The sequence below is a fragment of the Phyllostomus discolor genome, chromosome 1 (genome assembly GCF_004126475.2).
Source record: "Phyllostomus discolor isolate MPI-MPIP mPhyDis1 chromosome 1, mPhyDis1.pri.v3, whole genome shotgun sequence".
In the NCBI taxonomy this organism is placed as follows: domain Eukaryota; kingdom Metazoa; phylum Chordata; class Mammalia; order Chiroptera; family Phyllostomidae; genus Phyllostomus; species Phyllostomus discolor.
The window spans coordinates 144,942,554-144,966,178 of record NC_040903.2 but is presented as its reverse complement, the minus strand read 5'-3'; the positions used below and the strand labels follow the sequence as shown (position 1 = coordinate 144,966,178).

General features: G+C 38.1%; 2 gene segments (V, D, J or C); both read left to right on the top strand.

Annotated features, from left to right (window-relative positions):
- The first annotated feature begins 3,875 nt into the window (after window positions 1-3,875).
- Window positions 3,876-8,491, top strand: LOC118498211. The segment is given in 3 exon segments: window positions 3,876-3,970; window positions 4,118-4,538; window positions 8,467-8,491. Coding segments are annotated over 3 exon segments (495 nt in total).
- Window positions 8,492-9,374: 883 nt separating this feature from the next.
- Window positions 9,375-10,041, top strand: LOC118498203. The segment is given in 2 exon segments: window positions 9,375-9,480; window positions 9,701-10,041. Coding segments are annotated over 2 exon segments (399 nt in total).
- The last annotated feature ends 13,584 nt before the right edge of the window (window positions 10,042-23,625 follow it).

Sequence of the window (23,625 nt, the reverse complement as noted above, 5' to 3'; positions counted from 1 at the left end):
CCCATGGATCTAATCACACTGCCATTCTGGAATTCACAGCCTCTCATTCCAGTTACTAGCACATAGAATAGAGAGAAAACAACCAAAAGTTCAGCTTTTCTTTGAAATGCACTGACTTTCTTCATTGAGAAATTAAGTGGTCATCTTGTCCTCAGCCTAACCCTGCCACAAACATAATTAATCAATATGTTTCTCCATCATAACAATCATGTATTTTGAGAATATTGGTGATAAAAAAACAGGAATGCCATGTCTTTTCTTAAGTCAAAATATTATGTGCTTAGAAATACTATCCAAATTGAGTGAAAACTAGGGCTCAGTCTCTTCTAAATTTCTATCTCCTCATGAAAACTTTATTAGTGTTGGTTTTCACAATGTCTAATGTTATGGGTATAACATACCTATTGAGGATATCATAATTATGAGAAGTACTACTACTTTTCAACAATGAAAATAATGAACAAACTATTTAAATACCCATCATCTTGGGGCCTGTTACCCAGGACCAGACCTTGGAGATTCAGCTATGCACACCTGAATCAGGAATGGGAAAAGGCCAAAGAAGGGCCAGATCTCAAATCTGACATTCTGACAGCCTGATATTGTGGGGAGCTCGAGAGCATAAATCCTACTACAGGCTGTCTCATTCTTTGAAGCTGTCAGAGCATATTTCCTGTGGGGCATTTGAACTTGGGCAACATATTTTACTGTTTTTCTTTTATATTCATAACAAACTTAACATCAAGGATGTCTGCCTTTGTTTGAACTTGGTACCAGCAAAAGTAGTTGACATAATATCAGAACTTAAAAAATCATCAACATTTATAATTATGGAAAAAAGAATTTCTCTTTGCAGCTCATTCCAGTCAGGATCATGATGTTTATTGCTGTTTATCTGCTAAGTCACTGATTCCAAAAGCAGATTTTTTGAAGCTGTTACGGAATTACTTTTAGGATGATTGTGTCCATATATCAATAAGATTATTTATTGTATCAAGAACATGCCATTTAGAAAGAATCTCAATAAATGATAAATTACTCGATTTAAACATGACCAAAATATTTGAGCAGACTCTTCACAAAGGATATATGGATGATCAAAAATCACATAAAAAGACACCCTACATCAGGGGTCAACAATGCATGGCCCAAGAACCAAATTCAGCCTGCCACTTAACATTTGTCAATACATTTTTATTGGGACACAGCAAAGCTCACTTATTTATGTATCCTCAATGGCTTCTTTCATGCTACAGTGGCCGAGTTGAGTCATTGCAACAGACTGAATGGCCTGCAAAGCCCAAAATGTTTACTGTTTGACCCTTTATGGAAAAGTTTGCCAATCTCTGTTCTACATCATTAGTCATCATGAAGTGCAGGTTAGTGGAAAGATGTAGAACAATGGTCTAATTTAGGATCTGTTTAAGGCCACGTTGATCTGATGTTGGTATTATAAGAGGAAGGATAACTCAATACAGTGACTCACCCCAAGGGCCAATTTCTGCCTTTGGCGAGGACCCTAGGGCAGGTGAGATGCTACCAAGAATATTTCAGGAGACTTGTTTTCTGTTGGTGTGCCCAGATCCCAACCAAGGCCTCCAGATCTGCCTGAAACACACCTCAGTAAACAGCAGCAAAGGTTTCATAAAGACCTCAACAAAATCTCTTTCCATCAAAAGAAATCATTGGCTAAATAAGACTCAGCCACTTATTTCAGTGTTATGATTGACACAATGGTTGCTGAACACACTTTTGAGATGCTGTAGGAAATTGTTCATTGTAGCCCTGGCCAGGTTGTTCAGTTGGTTGGAGTGCTGTCCTGCACACCAAAAGGTGGCAGGTTTGATCTCCAGTCAGGGCACATACCTAGGTTGTGGATTTGATCCCTGGTTGGGGTGTTCATAAGAGGAAACCAATCAACGTTTCTCCCTCACCTTGATGTTTATCTCTCTTCCTCTCTCTCTCCCTTCCCATCTCTCTCAAAATCAATAAAACCTATCCTCAGGTGAGGATAAAGAAAATGTTTAGTGTAACTTCTCTAAATGGCCACAATGAGGCAATGCTGCTTCAGAGAAGATTAAGGTTTGCACATACACATCAAATAGATAGACATTATCCTTTAAAAATCTAGTAAATTATTACCTAATCCTTTCCTTCAATTTATATCTATCAGTCGTGTGTGTATGTATGTATCTATTCATCTACCTAAATAATATCTGTATTTTTCTAATCTAATAGGTTAGAAAAATGACTTTGGAAACCAACAATTCCTTGAATAATATACATTGTCTTTTGAGGTCAGGGGCACATTAGCTTCTCTAATATACATTTTTAATGTTTTTACCCATGCACAGTCTAATCTCCAGCCACTCTAAATTAATCTGTGCCCAGAATTCTGTTATCCCATTCTTTTTACTGCAAAATCTACTGATGGCATGGTGTAAGTCCCAGTTCAAGCACGTCCTGCATCAGAACCCTTCTTTGACTGAGTCCAGAAGCACAGTTCATTACTCTTTTTCATCATATCATATAGACACACAGTTCTCTTTGGTGAGTTTTAACTGACTGTACTTCAGTATTGGGACTAGGCTGACTGAAGATTAGGACTGTGTCTCTAGCATGAATAAGACCCAGGTACTGCACATTTAATAGGCACTTATTAGGTACTCAGTAAATATACATGAATATATGCATTGATGAATGAATAAATGAAAAAGAAAAAAACACATAAAAATTCAACAAATATTAAAAAAAAATCCCTGAGAGCACCAGAGTTGAATGAACTAGATTGTAGATTTAGGAATGAGGACTCTTACCTTTGTCTCCTGTTGGACTGTGATGGCATTTTTCTTTGACTGAATTCGAGATGGTATCAGATACAAATAACAAAATTCCTTTTGTGCTTCAAAACTGTGCTCCTTACTGCTTTTAACTTCTAGTATTTATAATGCAGGTCAATCCTACTTTTAGGGCTGTTTTGGAATTTATCTTCAACTTATGTCTGTATACCCTGCTGTGCTAACATGAACAAATTGATTCTTTATGTTTTGATATTTCATCCATGAGGATAAAGTGTGAAGAAAATATCCAATATTTGTTCAGACTCACAATGAGATCTACCAAAAATGCTGCACTACTGGAGAGTCATAGCCCACATCTTCTGATGTTTGCAGAATTTTTCTACCATCTCTTATCTATTTGGAAATCAAAGCTCCTCCAAACAGATCATTCTGGTACTTGCTAATTTTTCCTCCAAGTATAGTCTTAGAAATACCTAATTTATCTATTTTTAGTTTAGGAGAAATATAAAGAAATTAAAATTAATTTCATTATCTTCTATCATTTATTAGGGTTATGTAAAATGTAAATACATATGAATGATTGTAATAAAATTTTAAGTTCCTTTAGGGCAAAGGAACCATATATTCTCTATGTTTTGATTGGTGACCTTAGCTTGTAATATTATGTCACCTGTGTGTTCTCAATAGACCAGTTCATATTTGTAATAAAGAAAGGCTTCTATATATGCTAATCTTGTGGCTTCCTGAGATCCCTTTCTTCTCTACTGTAAAATAATGTAATCTGAATCAACATATCAAGTTGTTCTAGCATACAATTTTTGCATTCGAGAGGTGTAAGGAAAAGGAAAAGAAGGATTGGAGAGATAAATTCTAAACTGATTCTTATCTATGTATAGATAGGGCATTTTTCATTCCTGTTGAAAGTATCTTCAGCAATTCTAAGTTTGAGCAAAATGAGGAAGTGCTTTTTTTTGACAGAAATAGCTTTAAGTGCAAGTACTTGTGAAAGGGTGTGGCCTCTTGAAAGGATTAAAGTAGGTGTGAATTTAAAGTCATACTTCCAACTGGCTGAGGAAACTGCAAGACCATTCAAGTTGTCCCTACCCTTTAGTGCCAAGAAATGGACAAGATCCTGGGAGCATTTTTAATTCTATGGCTTCAACTAGGCTGTGAGTTGTGGAAGAGAAACTCTGGGATATATCATTAATTTGGGCAATGAGAAAATTGGGGCATGGACAAACTCATCAGGTAGAAGCTTTAAGAAGAAACTATGATTTGGGGGAGTCTACTGACTTTTTGTTATTTTTTTTAAGCAGGTGTGAGTGGCCAACAGAAGGGAAAAAGTGACCAGCAGCAGGTGAAACAGAGCCCTGAATCTTTGGTATTACAAGAAAAAGAGATTTCAATTCTGGACTGTACTTATGAGAACAATGCATTTGACTACTTCTCATGGTATCGGCAGTATCCTGGTAAAGGCCCTGAATTACTGATAGCCATACGTTCAGTTGATAATAGAAAGGAAGATGGGAGATTTACAGTTTTGTTGAGCAAAAGTGCCAAACACTTCTCACTGCGCATCAACGATTCCCAGCCTGGAGACTCAGCCACGTACTTCTGCGCAGCAAGTGCACAATGCTCTCTAGGCACCTGCAGCCTGTACTCAAACCTGCAGCTGGGAGTTCCAGCCAAACCCTGCTATGCAGATGAAATATTCACACATAAACAACAAAAAAATCTGTTTGGCCATAAAAGAATTTTAATACATTTAAAAGGACTGAAATTATATAGAATTTATTCTCTCACCAAAATGGAATTGATTTAGAAAATCAATTTAGAAAACCAGTTGCAGAAAGATGTCTAAAAACAGCCAGATATTTGGAATTTAACACTAAACTTTAAAATAATCTATATGTCAAAGAAGCAATTATAATGGCTATTAGAAAATATTCATGAAGGAAATATGATGAAAATACATACATAAAGATATGTATGAAGTGAGACTAAAGTAGTGTATAGAAAAAACTTTAAATACCTATATTACTAAAGAAAAAAAGTTGAAAAACAATGATCAAACCTTTCAAGAAAAGAGAATAGAAAAATATAAACAGATTACACCCAATGTAAGCAAAAAGAAGGATAAAAAGAATAAGTCAAATTGGTAAAATACAACACAAGAGATAATAAGTTAAAAAGTTAATTTTCTTAAAATTATTAATAAAATTGATATATACCTGGCTGAATTATCAAAGGAGAAGAGAGAGAAAACATAAATTATAAATATAAGGAATGGCCCTGGCCAGTGTGGCTTGGCGGGTAGGAGCGGTGTCCTGTGCACCAACAGGTTGTGGGTTCAGTCCCCTAGGTCATCAGTCCTCTCTCTCCTCTCAAAGCAATGAAAAAATAAAAGTGTCCTTGGGTGAGGATAAAAATAAATAAACAAAATATAAGGAATGAAAACACCCATACTATGGATTCTCTAACATTTAAAATAAAATAAATGTCTATCATTAACAATTTTATGCCACTGAGTAAGAGTATAGAAATAGACTCACAAATGGGGAAAACAGATTTTTTTTTACAAAGGTGAAAAGGCAATTCAAGAGGCAAGATAGTCTAATAAACAAGTGGTGTGGGACAGGTTATTCATAGGCAAATAATCGAACCTTGCTCTAAACTCACAACTTACACAAAAAATTTGAGGATAGTCTCAAAATGGGTCATTCATGCAAGTGTAAAATGTAAACCTATAAATCTTTTATAGAAAAATATAAGAAAATTAGGTGAAGAGATTTTTGACATAGCACCAAAAAATGTAATTCATAAAAATAAAAACCCTTAAAGTTCAGCAAAATTTTCAAAACTGCTAAGAGAATAAAAAAGACAAACCATAAATTGTCAGGAAATATTTGCAAAATAAATTTCTATCAAAAGACTGGTATTTAGAATATAAAGAACTGCCTCCACTCAACAGAAAGAAAACAAACAATGCAATTTAAAATGGACAAAAGACTCACAGAGACCTTCACCAAAAGAGGGTATGAGATAGGGAAATAAGCATATAAATAAGCACATGAATGGATGTCTAACATTGTTAACCAGTAAGGAAATGTAAATTAAAGCCACAGTGAGATACCACTCTGCATCAATCAGAATGGCTATAATAAAAATTATTGATAATACCAAATTTTGTCAAGGATACAGAGAAATAGAATCACTTGTACATTGCTGGTGGGTGGTGAATGGTACAGTCACTCTGGAAAACAGTTCTTCAGTTTCACATGAAATTAGAATTTTGCTTACGATTCAGCAATCGCACTCCTGGGTTTCTATGCTAGAGCAGTGATTTTCAATCTGTGTGCTACCAGAAGTTTTAAAACATGGAATAACTGACTATTTAGTCATAGGCACTGACCTCTTTCCCCTTAGGTTGTCAAATAAAAATAAAATAAAAACAGTCAACACAGTAATAGCCATCTGGTGTGAATGAATCAAAATTATACCTGTTTTTTGTCACATCAGCAAAACTACATTTTTTCAGCATGCTGCAGAATTTTAGTAATCAGTTTATGTGTGCTTGAGATGAAAAATATAGAAAATCACTCTGCCAGAGAAATGAAAAACTTACATCCACATAAACATCTGTACATGAATTTTCTGGCAGCTACACTTGTGGCCAGAAAACAGGAAACCACCCAAATACTCTTCACTGGGTGAATGGGTAGATATACTGTGGTACATTCATAGAATGGGATACTATTTAGTAATAAAACTGAATGGAATATTGATATGTGCAACAACCTGGATGGATCTCAAGGATATTATGCTGACTAAAAAAAAGGAAAACCCATTTTAGAAGACTACATAGTGGATGATTTCACTTATTAGATTATTATGATTCCATACATAATGTATGATTTCAATATTCTCTAAAGGACAAAACTATAGGAATGGAAAGAGACCAGTGGTTGCTGTGGGTTATCAGGGCCTGCAGGAAGGAGGAATGTGAGTGAAGGGGGTTCTTTAGAGTGATGAAACAGTTTTGTATCTTGATTGTGGTGGTAATGACACCAACCTATCCATGTGATAAAATTTTATAGCATTATGCATGAAAAAGGACATGTAAAAACTGGTGAGTCAGAGACAGATCATATATAATCTGTTGTTTAATAGCATTGTATTAATATCCTGGTTTTGATCATTCTACTGTGATCATTGGATCTAGATGTCATCAGTGAGAACTCTGCAATGTTTTGGCAACTTCTATGGGAGTCAAAAATCATTTCAAAATACAAAGTAAGCATGTGGGAAACCCAATTCAGAAACAACATTGACTGGAGTGTAAATGAGCAACCACTTCAGTAGTTTCTCATAGAATTAAACATATATCTACCACAGCCCAACAACTCTACTTCTGAGCATTTACTAAAGGGAAGTGCAAACATATGTTCACAAAAAGACTTGTAGAAAATGGTCATAGCAGCTTTATCCATAATAGCAATTAACTAGAGAAAATGCCCACAAACAACAGATTGTCCAAAATGACAGATTGTGTTATACATCTACAATGAAGTGTCAGTCAGCTGTAAAATGGACAGAACCACTGATACCCATAACAACATGCATAAACATCAATAACATAATGCCTAGCAAGATTCCAGATAGAAAACATGCTGTATGATTCCATTTTTATCAAATTCTAAAATAGGCAAATTTATCCATAGTGAAATAATTTAGAACAATGATTACCTCTGTGAGCTGGGAATTTTGGGGGATGGGCACAAGGAATCTTGGTGGGGTGAAGGAAATATTCTATAGGTTGCTAGGGGTATGGTTTATCAATCTGCAATTTTCTAACTCTACACTTTTGGCCCATTTATTACACTATGTAATTATACTTTAATAAAAATAAAGTACAAAAATTAAACAGGAACAAAAACAAAGCAATAAACGATGGAATCCAATGTTGACTATTTTTGATAAACTAAAAAATAGACCAATATTTGATAATATTATCAAATATAAGGAAAGGAGATGATGACTTGTTTGTTACTTGTAGGGAAACCCAGGACAGGTGAGTGCATTTCACCTTAGAATCAGGTTGGAGGCAAGAGAATAATCATGAAGAGTTGCAATCACAGCCATGCTTAGCAATAAATTTATTTCAGATAAACCCTTCAGATCTTATCAAATATTAATTTACTAAACTTAGAAATTTTAAGTAATAAATTTCTTTCCAATACTTCCTTCAGTATTAAGCTTTACGTTTGTCCTTTGTCAGATTTAATCACATCATTAAATCACAAGTAAATGTAAAACAATGTTTAAGACAAGCCAAATCTCCCAACCTGGGTGTCATAACACATTTAAACCACCCAGCCAGAATCCACATTTCAAAGGCAGCTGCCCTATACAGCTGAGGGATCTTGTGCCTGTATTGTCAGGAACACGGAGAAGGGCCATTTCAACAAGAGGAAGATCTTATGTCATGCTGCTCCCCAGATGCTGTGGGTATTCACGATCTCCTCCACTTAGTTACAAATAATTGCAAACCATGGCAGCAAATACCTGTCAGTATCGAGAGGTGAAATGGGATAGAGAAGAACACATCTCAACTAATTTTAAATTCTCTTCCCTGTGCCACTTTTTGATGTTATTTTGCCTTTAGTATCAAAGAACTGGCTCTGTTTTAGAGGCCATGTCGGTACATTCCTTTCCAGTTGTCTGTTTGCCTTTGGATTCTTTTAGATTAATTTGTCCATTAAAACAATGAAACCAAATGGAAGATCTAACAGCTACATTCCACATTGTGATGCACTAGCTCATAAAACTTCAGCCATTAATTTCTGTGGTGTTGATATGAATGAAGTGCTTGTAGTCTATAGCTATCACACTCTGTGGGAGTAGATTATTGCATTGTGTCACAGAGATATCTGGCACGCTGATCTTGACTTTATGAATAAAATAAAATGCCCATTCATGGAATTTAACAAGTGAGACTGAACACTTTGGATCAATGGGGTAGACAATGTGACATCAAAACAATTCTAAGACACATGAACTAGTAAGTACAATTCTACTTGTGGAGACAATAGGACTGAATGTCCTTATCCTCTTGAGTCTGAGAACTGAGTAAGAAAGAATTTTGGATAGGATTGCCTTTCACTGAGAAATCCAAGGATCTGTGAGGGTTTATTTTGTTTTGTTTTGTTTTTCCATTGGATTCTGGTTAGAGAAAAGCAAGTACAGGCTAAATGAATGACCTATAATAAGTAGATTAGAAGGAAGGCTCACAGTCCATAATAAATTCTGTTTTACATGGCCCCCAAAATTATTCTTCTGAAAACTATCAGTGTATGTCAACTGGTTCAATCTTCAGTTCTCCTCAGCTCCAAACTTTAATATCTTTCAGGTACTGCTTAACTTAATTACCAGCAAAAGACATATAGACAAAATAAAGGTTTAGAGTGAAGCTGGAGTCTTTTCTCATCTGTGCATAGATCATGTGGTCAATCAACATAAGAAACCCTATTTCCTGTTTGGGGAAGTAGCATCAGAACCCAGGGACTATGTATATCTGTGCTGCAGCTTGAGGCAGAACAAGCCACCTTTGTGCAGGGGATCATGGGCCACATGCCACTCTCCAGGCTGCTGTGGGTATTCGTGGCCTTCGTCTTCTCTGGTAGGAATTGTTCCAAACATGCGTAAGAACGTTAAGGATGGAAGGATGGCACACGGGTCTGTGCTACTTAATGTGGACTTGAGGAGGAAAGAAGGAGTAGAGAAAAACAAGCAGATTATGATTTTGATTTAATTTGTCTTTCAGTCCTAAATTAGTCTAAATCTTACAATATTTTGGTCACTACATCAGCTCTGTTTTCTGATTTTTTTTTTCTCCGTAGGATCCAGTGTGGCCCAGAAAGTTGCCCAAGACCAGCCAATCATATTCATGCAAGAGGGGGCAAAAGTTACCCTGAACTGTCAGTATGAAACAGGACAGAGCTTATACTATATTTTTTGGTATAAGCAGCTTACTAGTGGAGAGATGATTTTCCTTGTTCGTCAAAGTTCTTCTGGTGAGAACGCACACAGTGGCCGCTATTCTGTAAACTTACAGAAAGCAGCTAATACCATCAGCTTCAGCATTTCATCCTTACAGCCAGAAGATTCAGCAAAATATTTCTGTGCTATCTGGGAAAACACAGTGCTTAAAATAATGGTAAAAGCTCAACAAAAACCCTAGAGCCCAGTAACAGAGTCCCCTGCAACTGCAGAAGCCAAGCTGAAGTGCACACCTGCAGACTCCAGACTCGAAATGGCAGTGACAGCGGTTGCTTAATCTGTGGTCTGGATCGTAAGACTTACTTCTGGGTAAAACCTCCTTCTATGACATTTGAAAACAGGTGTCCAGTGTAACCTTCTTCTAATACATTCTCACTCTTAAAAACAAGCTCATGTCACAAATCTGGGTCTTGTTATCTGGAATCATCATGAAAATCATTTCCTTAGTCCTTTCCTCTTAGGGGTTGTGGCAGTTAGGGCACAATCTAAGAAGCAGAACCACCACGAGTGATTCAGAATAAGGAATTACTTATAAGGATTAGAACTCATGCAATTGCTGGAGCTGGTGGAGGGGTCTGTACAAAGCTGTTGTCTTTGTATCTGTAGTGAGTCTGAATTTACCTGTAAGTCAGCTAGGGTAACATGTGTGAAGGAAAGTTGAATGTGGACAAAACCATGGACCCACTGTGATTTGTAAGGATATATAGCACTGCATGAGTATAATTGAGACCCACAGAGACAAAGTAAAACTTGTCTGTCTCTCGCGTCCTTCAGTCTCATAGTGGTGGGTGACCTTCAGGAAAAGTGAGTGTTATTTGTCATCATGCTGCATGCCTACTTGGCCCAAGACAAACAGAAGTGAAGGGGGAGATCTGGCAGAGTGGGGGGATGTTCTGAGGCAACAATAAGATGAGCTATCAGATCAGCAGCAATACGTGTGAGTTGCCACAGTGCCTGGAGCCCTGAACTAACCTGCAGAACATAAAACATATCGCGGCTGCATCACTACTACCTTCAAAATCTTTCATAAGTTTCTTTCATGGCCAACCCTGAGCCAGAACGATACAGGGAAGCAAATTCTGAAAAATACATTTTCAGATGGTTAAGTTGATTTAATACAAGCTACTACAGTGCCCTATGAAAACTAAGCTAACCCTCTCCTGCAGAGAGCACACAACATTCATTTATCCACCTCTGGGTGATGTACTTTGCTCATCTAGCTGGGTTACACTCTCCTAATGACATCCTGTAGTTTAACTGCTGGGATACAAAGAGATTCTGTACAGATTGATTTTTTAAATAATGTTTCTTTTTTAATTTAATTTTTTTATTTTTAGACAGAGGGAAAGGGAGGGAGAGAAATGTCATTGTCTGGTTGTCTCTTGCATGCCCTCTACTGGGGACCTGACCCAGGCATGTACCCTGACCAGGAATTGAACCCAGGACCCTTTGTTTCAAAGGCCAGTGTAGGAGACCATTCTGCGTGGTGTGGGCCCAGCTCCCACTAGGAGATGCACAGGACCCATGCCCACAGATAGGTTCTCCCATGGGGAATCAGGCCTGCAATGTGCCTAGGCCGCTTTGAGTCTTGCTCTTGCTAAAATACTCCCTCACCCTGAATTGAGGACATTTACTGCAAAGTAACTTCCTAAAATCTATGCTAAACCTTCCAAGGATGAGTGTAAGGGGTTCAACCACTTTTACCTTTTCATTTGCAAATATCCCTCTTCTGTGATGTGATTAGTGGCATTGGCTCCTTTGTTTGCTGTAAAAAGTAACCACCTAAAGCCAACTGGGGCATAGTAAATGAGGACCATCATGTAATGTCCCCAGAAAAAGAAATAAAGGCCTGTCATGGCAGAGGCTGCAGCTTTTTTGCTCCCCTTGAAAGCGAAGCTGTCTACCCTTTTCCTCCACCAGACTCGGTAGTCTATGTGAATGTCTCATTTCATCCATAATGACTCGGACACTGCAGGCCAGTGTCTGCATCAGACCAGCACTCAATCCACTGAGCCACACCAGCCAGGGCTGTATAAGATTAATTTTTATTAACACACCTTATGCTACTACATGTAGGCAAACAGGAGAGGGAAGTAAAATGGATAGTAAATACATAAATATATTTATATCAAAATGAAAATGAAATTTTCTTATCTATTCTAGTCCTTGTTTCTGTAAATGATTTCATGATTGTAGCTGGTATTTATAACAACTTCTTCCATTACCCATTCCAAAATCTCTTTGTTCATAGCAATCATTTCCACTCACTGCCATACTTGACTTTCTATAAAACAAGCTTCTTATTCAGGGGCAATGCCATGTGGAATGCTATAAGTTGAATAAGGAATTCTGCAAGTCCATCACTGTAATTTTGGTAGGAGCATTGCAAGCATCAAAGTCAAATCCATATTCACAGTGTCTGTTCAATTGGACTAAAAAATCTTGTCAATACCCAGAGAAAATTGATACATGTGTTCTGTGAAACATCATTAAAAATGATGCCTGACTTCTCCTCAGAAGCAATAGATATGATTCCTTAAGTACTCCAAGCATGTTGGCATATCAGCACTTTTAACCCTTGCCTTTGACCTCTCCACCTGTAATGCCATTCACCCAAATATTGGCATGGTGTACCTCTAAACTTTCTTGATGTATTTACTCAAATGTCACCACTTTGTGAAGCCTTTATCTGATCTCTATTTTCTTTCCTTGAGATTCCTTGAGAATCAGACTCTAGCATACTCCAAGTATCAAGAAAAAAGTTCTTTCCTGAAGCACTGCCACCTGGTGTCCTGCTAAAATATTTTGCGGTGTTTTCACTGGCTTCCCTGCTGCCCTCCAGTGTTCACCAGTTGGTTAACTGTGGCAAACACTAGGTGCATTAGGAGCTACCATTGCTGAACTAAACTCAGTAACCTTCCCATTGCAGTAATCAACCACACAAGAGAAGATTCAGGAAGACTGGTTGATTTTTTATTTTTGCCCTTCCAGATGTGAAAGTGATTGAGTTTAAAATGATGAATATAATACATGGGATGATTTATGAGATGTCTTAGAAACAAAGCTTTGCATTGTGCTTGAACTAGGCATTTTTTTTTTGCTATTAAGTGAAATTGTGTTTATTGTTCTGTGCTTCATTGTAATATAGAAATATCCTGAGAAGTGGGAGCAAGAGCCAATGATGAGAAATAATAAACCATTGCAGGGAACACTGCTTGTTAGAATACGTGATCCAGTCTTTCAATATTACATTCAAATGCACTGATTTCCCATTAACAGTAAGACACATGATAGGCCATGGATACTTAGGATAATAAATGAAATATGCTACGTAAATTATAAAACATGCTTCAGAAATATGTTGAGCTCTCTGTTGTTATAGACTCCACTGCAATTTCATTTCACATGTGTATTTCAACCCCTCAGTATTTTATACCCTGCATATGCCTGGCTGAGTGCCTAAGATAGGGATGTTGTTGTACTGGATGATTTGCGTGTGTATTCTCATTTAATTTTTTTTGGAATTCCTCAAGGTTGGTTTCACCTTCCTTTACAGAGGCAGTTTAGCAAAGTGCTTGAGACCAGAGAGACTTGGGTTGGATTTCTTGATCTACCACTCATTAGTTAAGTGACCTTGGGTCAATTACTTAATGATTTTTATGCTTCAGTTTCTTCATCCCTACAGAGTGGGTATTGAAAGTATCTACCACCTAGGGTTATTATAAAAAGTAAATGAGATGGTAATGCCAATACTTAGCCTAGTGCCCAACAGAAAGACACTGACTACTTGTAGAAAAGAAAATTGAATATAAGAGAGTTAAATACCTTGTCTGGTGTCACAGAGTAAGTGCTGGGGCAGGGCCTTCCCTCCATACCCTGTTTGAAACAGATACCTTTTCTCACCACAAAAGGTACTATTTCAATGCAGTATTGTACTATCTTCATAGTGCTTGTCACTATTTTAAAATATCTTCTTTTTTAAAAATCCACTTATTATTTTTTCTCCTCCTACTGCCTGTCCTGTTCTCTTTTAACAAAATATTTTATTTATTTACTTATTTATTTTTAGAGAGAAGAGAAGGGAAGGAGAAAGAGAGGGAGAGAAACATCAATGTGTGGTTACCTCTCATGTGCTCTCCTACCAGGGACCTGGCCTGCAACCCAGGCATGTGCCCTGACTAGGAATTGAATCAGGGACCCTTTGGCTCACAGGCTGGCACTCAATGCACTGAGTGGCACCAGCCAGGCCTCTATTCTCTTTACTACTGCAATTTCTCTGTCTGAAAAACACCTAGCACATAGAGAGCACAATAGATATGTATTTGTTGAATGAATACACAAAAGATAAAATTATTCTGAGTTCTTGCAACTCAACACTAATATAAAAGATTAAACTGGACTAGTCTTTGTGTTATTTATTTAGAATTGTCGAGACTTCTACCCTGCAAGTCACTTAAGGTAAGATTTAATTTATGCAATATGTTTAGAGGTCAATTGGTCTCTATTTCAAGTAAATTGAGCAGCTATAACTTGCAGGACTCTGCCCTACTAGTTGGAGGAATTCTCCTTCTGTTAGAGGTATACCCTTTTCATTCTGGACACTTCTCCAATATGTGGGTAAATGTTTCAGTGGATCAGTATTTTCACTAGAGACAATCTTCACGGTAAGTGGGTTTTCTGAATGGTGCAGTCACGCCCCTACTCTTCTATCACTTAATTATCTAAATGCTATGATCTGGAAAAACAATAGCTTGACTTGGAATAGCTTCTGTTTGTCTAGCAGCCCCTCCCCAAGTCTAGCCCCTACACTTCTAAATTAGGAGATATTGATGAGGTGCTTTAAGATTTTCTTTCTTAACCATAGTTTCACCTCTTTTCTTGGGAAGGAAATCTAGAAGTTAGCCATTGAGACACCTTCCAATCCTGTTATACTTTTCAGAACAGGATTTAAGTTTTGTTTTGTGGCAGGCACTGTTTCCTGGTATTAGCACCTTCCTCATGCTGTTTCCTACGTTTATGTCAGTTGTTCCCAGGAAAGAAGGTACTAAAGTTATTGCATAACAGAAAGAGTTGGTCCACTCTGTGCTAGCAGAGCCAAACACTAACCACTGAGAACTGGAGTGGAGAAAAATTGGTTATTGTATTATAAATGGTGCTTTGGGAGAACAGAAAGCTAATACTCAAAAGCCCAAATTGCCTGGTCCAGGGTTCTGGGAGGGTTTTTCAAGATATAATGGAACAGGTATAAGAAAACACTAATGGGGCAAGCTTTAATTTGCCATTTACGGTAAAGGGATGTCAACACAAGATCTTCCTTGACAACAGGGCCCTCTGCTTCTGAAATGGGTCTTAAGTTCAAGTTCTGATTATGTCTCAGTCCTTTGATTGGGGGGTAGGAGGTGAGACTTTGGTTCTGGGTACAGCTGGAGGTCAAATTTCTCTCTTCTGTGTATGTCTTGATTACATGAGTTGTGGTTTTGGTTTTGCTGTCTCTGAAAACCAACTCATATCTTGTTAAACAGGATAGGACAATTTTGAGCTGGTTCTATGGTTACACAGTCAATTAATGCTATCAATTTCCCAGAAGTTAGATTTATATGCTAAACAATCTTTAATTAATTAATTAATTTAGTTTATTTATTTTTAGAGAGAGGGGAAGGGAGGAAGAAAGAGAGGGAGAGAAACATCAACATGTGGTTGCCTCTCATGTGCCGCCCCAACTGAGAGCCTGGCCCACAACCCAGGCATGTGTCCTGACTGGGAATCAAACCGGCAAACTTTGGTTTGCAGGCCTGCGTTCAATCCACTGAGCCACACCAGCCAGGACCTGGACAATCTTAATTAGTGCTATCATACTATTAAAATTCCTTGGACATATTTTATTTATCTAACTATATTTTGAGCTTACGGGGAACAGATAATATTGTTTTTATAATATTCAGAGCTCATCAGAAGTTCTAGACACAAATCACTGTTCAAACAAATCATATGTACATTAAATCAAGCTAAATTTTACCTGAACTGTGGTAGGTGAGGTAGACCATAATTCTTAATTTCAAACAACTTTATTGAGGTATATTTTACATTCTATAGAATTCATCCATTTTGAATTTATAGTTTAGTGATCTTTAGTAAACTGAGTTATGAAACCATTACCATAATCTAGTTTTAACATTTTTATCACCCCCAAAAGATCCATCAGCCCCAGTTATACTTAATCCTTATTTCCACCCTGTCCCCAGGCAAACACTGATCTACTTTATATTTTTATAAGTTTTTTCCAAATATTTCATTTAAATGAAATCAGTCAATATGTGATCTCTTGTGTCTGGCTTCTTTTTCTTAACCTAATTAGCATTTACTCCTTTCTGTTGTCAAATAGTTGTCCATTGATGGATACACTCCTTTTTATTTATCCATTCACCAGCTGATGGATATTTGGGGTATTCCTTTTTTTTGGCTGTTAGGAAGAATAACCACAAAATAGACTCCCATTCCTTTTAGGATGTGTCTTCTTTAAGACTGAAACGTTTACTGAGCATCACAAATGTAATAGCATGGCAGATTCCAACATCATAGACTACAGAGCCAGATGCATATGTTACTTACCATGCTACCTACCAGATAATTAACCTTGAATTAACTAATCTCTTGCTTTAAATTGCATGATTCTGTATAAGAATAATGTGCATAAAGCAAAAGACTGTTTAGCACATAGTATGCGTACATATTTATAATCTGAGAGGATTTAAAAATTAAAAAAAAGTTTTGCAAATTCATATAGCAGATTCCTAACTGCAGTGTTTTCCCTACCAGATTGCCACTTCACCCACAACTCTCTCAAAAATTAATAGCAGTCCACAATTGAGCAGCCCACTTCTGAAAAAATTATTGGCTCTTTTTATGGTGTGAATTCATGGGGAATTTCCTCAATGTTTATGAAGCTGGCCTCAAGAAAGCAGTGTTTGATCTTTCCTTTTGAACCACACAGGAAACAGAATCTAGGCCAGAATTAGTTGGTGTATTTCTAGGGCATTTACAGGAGCTTGTCTCTGACTGGCTTGGCAATCGAGTGCAGAATCTGTTGTCTGAAAGAGATCTACGCTGCAGAACTTTGCTGAGGATACTTGGACAGGATAAATGGAGAATAAACTTTTGCCAGCCTCATTATTAATCCTATGGCTTCATCTTGTCCGTAAGTCCTTGGGTTGCTGAAGACATTCTTAAAAATATAGAGTGGTGGTGGGGAAGGAGGATGATGCAGTCAGACACCTCTAGGTTTTATTTGAGACAATACAAAGAAAATAAAACCTCTGTAGAGAAAACAGTTTCTATGTCTCACCCTGTCTTTCTGAACAGGAGTGAGCAGTGAATTGACCGTGGAACAGAGTCCTCAGTCACTGCATATTCATGAAGGAGAGAGCACCAACTTCACCTGCAATTTCCCTTCCAGCTCTTTTTATACTTTACACTGGTACAGATGGGAACCTGCAAAAAGCCCCAAGATCCTGTTTGTACTCGCTTCAGATGGGGATATAAAGGAAGAAGGACGAGTTAGTGCCACTCTTGATACTAAGAAAGGCTTTAGTCATTTGCTCATCAAAAGATCCCAGCCTGAAGACGCAGCCACATACCTCTGTGCCTTTGGCACAGTGCTTTTAAGACACCTGCAGGCTATACCCAAACCTGTGGCTGGTGCTACTTAGGTATCAGTGTCGATGAAGGGTCTTGTGTGGGGTGGAAAAGACAAATTCAGTGAATTACAGTGTTTTCAATAATCAGGGGAAATGCAAACATAGATAAACAAACATTCTTGTCATTGCAGCTCCCTCAACTAATAATTGGACTGTTACTAAACACTATTAACCTCGACTCCCACCAGTATAGTAGACATATCTTTGAGCTGAATCTTTTGTTTCCTCTCTGGCATGATTCCAAATGAACTAGACAGTTACTCAAACCTATCTAAAATAATCTGGTTAAACTAAGGTGATATTTATCCCTCACTGTTGCTACTTCCTAAAAGCTAGTCCTTCTATCATATTTCTTCGCATGCAGAAATGGAACGTGTGGATACTCCCTCTTATCAAACAACTGGCCTGGAAACCAGCATGTTTCATATTAGAATAGACAATGCTGTCTCACTTACTTCATTGGGGATTTTGATTTTAGTTTACTTTAACCTTCCACCTTTATGAACATCTGTATTGTGTTTCTTTTTATATGCAGTTATTTACATTTTTAAAATGTAAATAGCTGCTGCTAAAAATGCAAATGTGATACTGAAGGAAGCATTGATAGGGAAGTTCCACATTAAACTTGATTCCTCCAGTTGGTACTGTGATTGTGATATTGAATAAATAACTGAACTTTGCTCTGGGCTTCTTCATCTGTTTTTATTAATATTTTAGAAAGCAGGGAAGGGAGGGAGAAAGTGAGGGGGAGAAGCATCCATGCAAGAGAGACACAGTGATCTGTTGCCTTCTGTACACACCCCGACCCAGGGCCACACCTGCAACCCAGGCATGTGCACTGACTGGGAATTGAACCAGTGACCTCTCAGTTTGCAGGACGATGTCCAATCATCTGAGCCATACCAACTGGGGCTGGGCCTCTTCATCTAATAGCCTGAGCTTCAGCTATCCCTGACATGTACATTAATAACAACTTAGCCAGCTCCTGTCCAACTTCCTAAGCCATGCTGTCATTATTCTCTTTCTTTTGTAGACTTAGAAATCTCATCACTGTCATTATCACATGTTTAGGAAAAATAATACATATTTTGAAAACAAATGTAAGAGACATACACATGGAAAGACTTTTTAAAATTATTCACAAGGTGGTATTAAATCTGTTTGACTGTCAGACCAGGACTGGTTGAATCTGTCATGTTGTTTGCATGTGTGTAGAACTGGAAGTGTGCAGCACAGGGCTGACTGAGAGAACCAATGGTACACTAGTGCTGGTGAAGTGAAACAGTACAAAGGAGGAGCCATCACTGTTCCTGCTGCTGGCCAACTTCCCAAACCAGTCCCCATCGTTAATGGAATAAAGATTAATGGAAAAATTTCTAATATTTTCAGTAATGATCCTATGGCTCTAGCTAACTGTATCTGCAGAAAAAGAAAGACACAGGAAAAGAAAGCAAGGACAAAGTTTGATTCATGTGTGCATTGCTGAAACACAACGTCTCACAGCACCTTTCATGTCAGTGTTACTAAAACCCGAGTTTGTGTACCCAACACTCCAAAAGGCCAAAACTCAAAATCCCTAAGTTTGGAGTAAGGAAAGGTTTATTGATCAAAAAGGAGTCAACTGAGAAGATGGGAGACATAATGGTGCCTCAAACCCCTCTTGCTGGACTAAGTCAAGGGTTTTTAAGGGCTTAGGGGAAATAGGAGTGTGGAAGTGCTGGTGGGGAAGGTTTTAATTGGAGGACCTTGGAACCCAGCTAGTTATGGTAAGGAGGTGTCAACACCAGACCTTCCTGAACAATAGACTCTTGACTTCTGAGGGGTTGCAGTGTTTGAATTTTGGTTATGCCTTGGTCTTTTGGTTTTGTTGGGCTGGGGGGGATCAGTGAGTGGAGATATGAGACTTTGGTTCCAGGTATAGTTGGAAGTCACATCTTCCTCCTTTGCGCATGTGTTGGCTGCATGACTTGCAGTTTTTGTTTATTGTTTATGAAAAACAACTCAGTATCTTGTTAAACATGATAGGACTATTTGGAGCTGGTTCTGTGGTTACAAGAAAACATATAAAATTGATTACATTTATACAACACTTCCATACAGAAGGCTACCTAAAACTGACCCATGACTCCACCTTCCTTGGGCTCTTGCTTACCTTAGAATGCAAGGGATAATGTTTTTCCCACACACGTAATGAATTCTTGGATAGAGTGGCACATAATCTGGAAAATCTACTATTACAAACATGGAAAAAATGTAAATCTGGATTGTAGAATACTTACAAAAATATCCATATGTTATGAAGTTGCATACAAAATATCCATATATTTATGAAAATCACATGCATGACCAAGAAAGAAAACAAAATTCTCAGTCTCGTTGGTTCTGAAATTGATCTGAAATTAACATAGTTTGTTAAATTTTGACCATTTATAGAGGTACAGGCATGTCCTTGTAATAAACAATCCCTTATTTCTTTTTTTAGAGTTGATTCATATGGAGTGAAAAAATTAGTGACATATAAAAATCATATCGATGAACTTCTGGTCAAGATGGAGGTGTTAGTAAAAACACTTTGCCTACTTGCATAACTACAGAGAAAATTACAACTAGACCTCAAAACAAATATCACCCAGAACTGTCAGAAAATCAAGCTGTATGAAGTCTGACAACCGAGGATTTAAGGAAGCCACCTCCAACCAGGTGGACAAGGAGGGGCAGAGACACGAAGATGATTGGAGAGGTAAAGAGACACAGTGTGGTGTGGATAGTGAGAGAATAGTTGGTCCCACATTCATGTGTGGTGGATAAAAATTGGGAAGGATACTTTGGGAGCAAGGGATCCCAGCCCCAGGCCAGACCACACAGCCCAGGGTTCTAGGGACAGGAAGATAAATCCCCATAACTTCTGGCTGTAAAAACCAATGGAGTTTGAGGTGATGGAAGAAACTCCAGATTTTCAAGAGACTTCTCTTAAAATGTCTACACAAACTTAAGACTTATAACATCAAATTACCCAGGTGACTCAGCCCCCTGCAGCCCAGATTTGGCACCCTGAGACTGGCTTTTCCAAAGCTATGATCACCTTTCAAAGGTAGTAATTTCAGAACTTGGATGAGATCCAGGAAAATATGACAGGTCAATACAAGGTCTCTCCAGAAGGTATCCAGCCATGTAATAAGAAAAATAGAGACATTTATTGAAGAAGATACAAGGTACAAGAAATATTGTACATAAGTCAATGACACCTCAGTCCCCTTCAAAGTAGGAACATTTAGGACCCCATACAGTTCCCCAAATCACCATCAGTTGCCCCATTGTATTTTCCCGTATGAAAGCTGAATCACCTGGGTGAATAGGTGTTTCACCAAAAAACACTCTGCGTGAAACGTGATGCATGAGTGGGCAAGTTGTCATGATGAAGCTGCCAATCACCAGTTGCCCATAGCTGCAGTATTCTGAATTATGCAAAAGATGTTTCTGTAAAGGAATGTTCAAGCTTAATGCAAAGATGGATGCAGATTTATTGCTCTACTCACTCAGTCATATTGGATGTGATGACCACATGGTACACATGCTCACTCAATGGTGTCTGCCACCGCCACTAACTAGTACAGTGAAATTGTCATTGTTCACACATGTGCATTCCAGGCCAGTCTCCTTGGCTGCCAGGTTACATTGATGTCACGCAAACCATTCTCAATATGTTAAAAATGGCTGAACTTTTTCTGAACAAACCTCGTATGTATTATTAATATATATATATTTGTATTATAGGTAATGCATATATAATATATATTTGTATTTTATAAATATGTATAAATATACTCACTGCAAACCCTAAAAAAGTAGTCACTCCAGTACTCCAATAGAATTCACACACATGCACACACGCCACAGTGTGTAGAAGGTGAACTAAGCCACAAGAAGGTGGAGCTTCCCACCACAAAGCTGAGCAACAGAACTTAGAAATGGCTGATGCTGAATCTATCGCATGAAATTGATGGGCTACAGGAACAACATTAGCTCCAAATTCAAGATGTCATTCACTAACATTTAAAGGGACTTGATATCAAGGTCTGTCCCTCTAGCAAAGAGGGTAAAGAATCATGAAGGCACAAAAGGGAGTCTTGCTGGGCCTCCTGTGAAACAGATTCTCTGTGAGTTGAGGACATCCCAAGGGGATTAGGCAGGAATGTCACAGCTGAATTTGGAAAGAATCAAGGGAGGAAAAAAAGGAAAGGTGAGGTAGGAGAGAAAAGGGTAGTCTCTTGGACTGTGTCCTTCCCTTGAAAGTGGAAACTAGAGAAAATTTTCAGCACTTGGAAATAGCTACTGTCATGTTGGAGTGACCCTCACCCATGCCCTGTGCTTAATTTTCTTTCTCGACAAGGGTAGGATTGCAGATGAAGATGAAACAGAGCCCTGGGGTCCTGATTCTCCAAGACTGGAGAAATTCCTCTCTGATATGCAGTTTTTTAAAAACTTATTTCGGAGAGACAGGAAAGAGCGGGGAGAATGAGAGAGAGAAGAGAGAGAGCAATTTGTTGTTCCACTTATTTATGCATTCTTTGGTTGCTTCTTGTGTGTGCCCTGACTGGAGATCAAACCCACAACCTTGGCATATCATGATGATGCTTTAACCAACTGAGCCACCCAGCCAGGGCTGACATGCATTTCTTCTACTTACAAATCAATGTGCAGTTATTTCAACAAAATCCTGGTGGACTCCTTGTACCATAGTTTATGAAATGCAACAAAAGGAAGACTAAAATCCGCAATCAATATCAAGAAACACAGTCACCTCTACATCAGAGACTCTCATCCTGGGGACTCAGCCACTGTACTTCTGAACTGTGCAGGTGCAGTCTACTCCAGATGCTGGCTGCCTGTGTTCAAAACTATAGCTGAGGACCAAACCCAGGCCTCAGAGTGGGAACAGGGGCTCAATGTGATTAGGACTGCATTCCTATTGCCTTGCACCTCCTGACTCATGCAGAAAGCACTTCTAAATGAGCTACAATTTGATGCTACAATGCAAACACATGCATTGTTCATCCCGAGATCTCTGTGGGATAGTGTTGTTAGATAAAATCTAGAGGTTGATCAATGCTCTAGATCATTGTGGTCTTTCTGGAAATGAATGAAGAACAAACTCAATGTAAAGCAGAGTCATTTACCCCTTTCTCTCTAAGACTAAGAAAGCAGGTAAGAGGGTCCTACCTGTACTCTCTTTTCTACGTCTTTATAGCTTACACTGAAATAGACAGAAACCTGGGAAAAGCTCCATCATTCTTTTTCTAATATGCATAAATGGGGAAGCAAAGGGGAGAAAAATAAAAGGCCACTATTAATAACAGGGAAAAGACGGGGAGGGGTCAAGTCAAGGAACACGTATAAAGGACCCATGGTCAAAGACAATGGGGGGGAGGATTGAATGTGGGTGGTGGGGGGTGGGGAGGACTGGGGAGAGTAATTGGGGGAAAATGAGGACAGCTGTAATTGAACAACAATAAAAATATTAAGGATGGGTAAGAACTTCCTTTATCCCAGACCAGACACTCAGCCACTGACCACTGTATTGTAGAGCACAGTGCTTCCCAGGCACCGGAAGCCTGAACCCAGTCATGTGGCTGCAATCCCAACCCAATACTGAAGTAGAGATGTCAGCATGTTATTACTTGCATCTAACGTGGTGATAAGTGCACACTTGGTAAATAAAGTGATCTCTCTTCAAAAAAATTGGAAATACTGATGAACAATCAATCTACAAACCATTGCTATTCTAACCCAAACCATATTTACTCCATGAATCCCAAAGTCAGGGATTCAGTGAGTCAGCAATTCTACTAGAGGATCCCTCAAACCCGGTAAGAAGGTTCTGTGTCAAAATGGATACTTTCAGCCTAAATGTGTTTGTCTTTTATCCAATATTATATAAATGTATAAAAGGAAATCATAAAAATCAAACCTTAAGTGCCCAAGAAAGAGCAATGCTATGCTCTGTAAGCCTTCACTTATTACTTTGTTTCAACTTTTTCTAGTGAATTTGATTGTTCATTTTATTTATATTC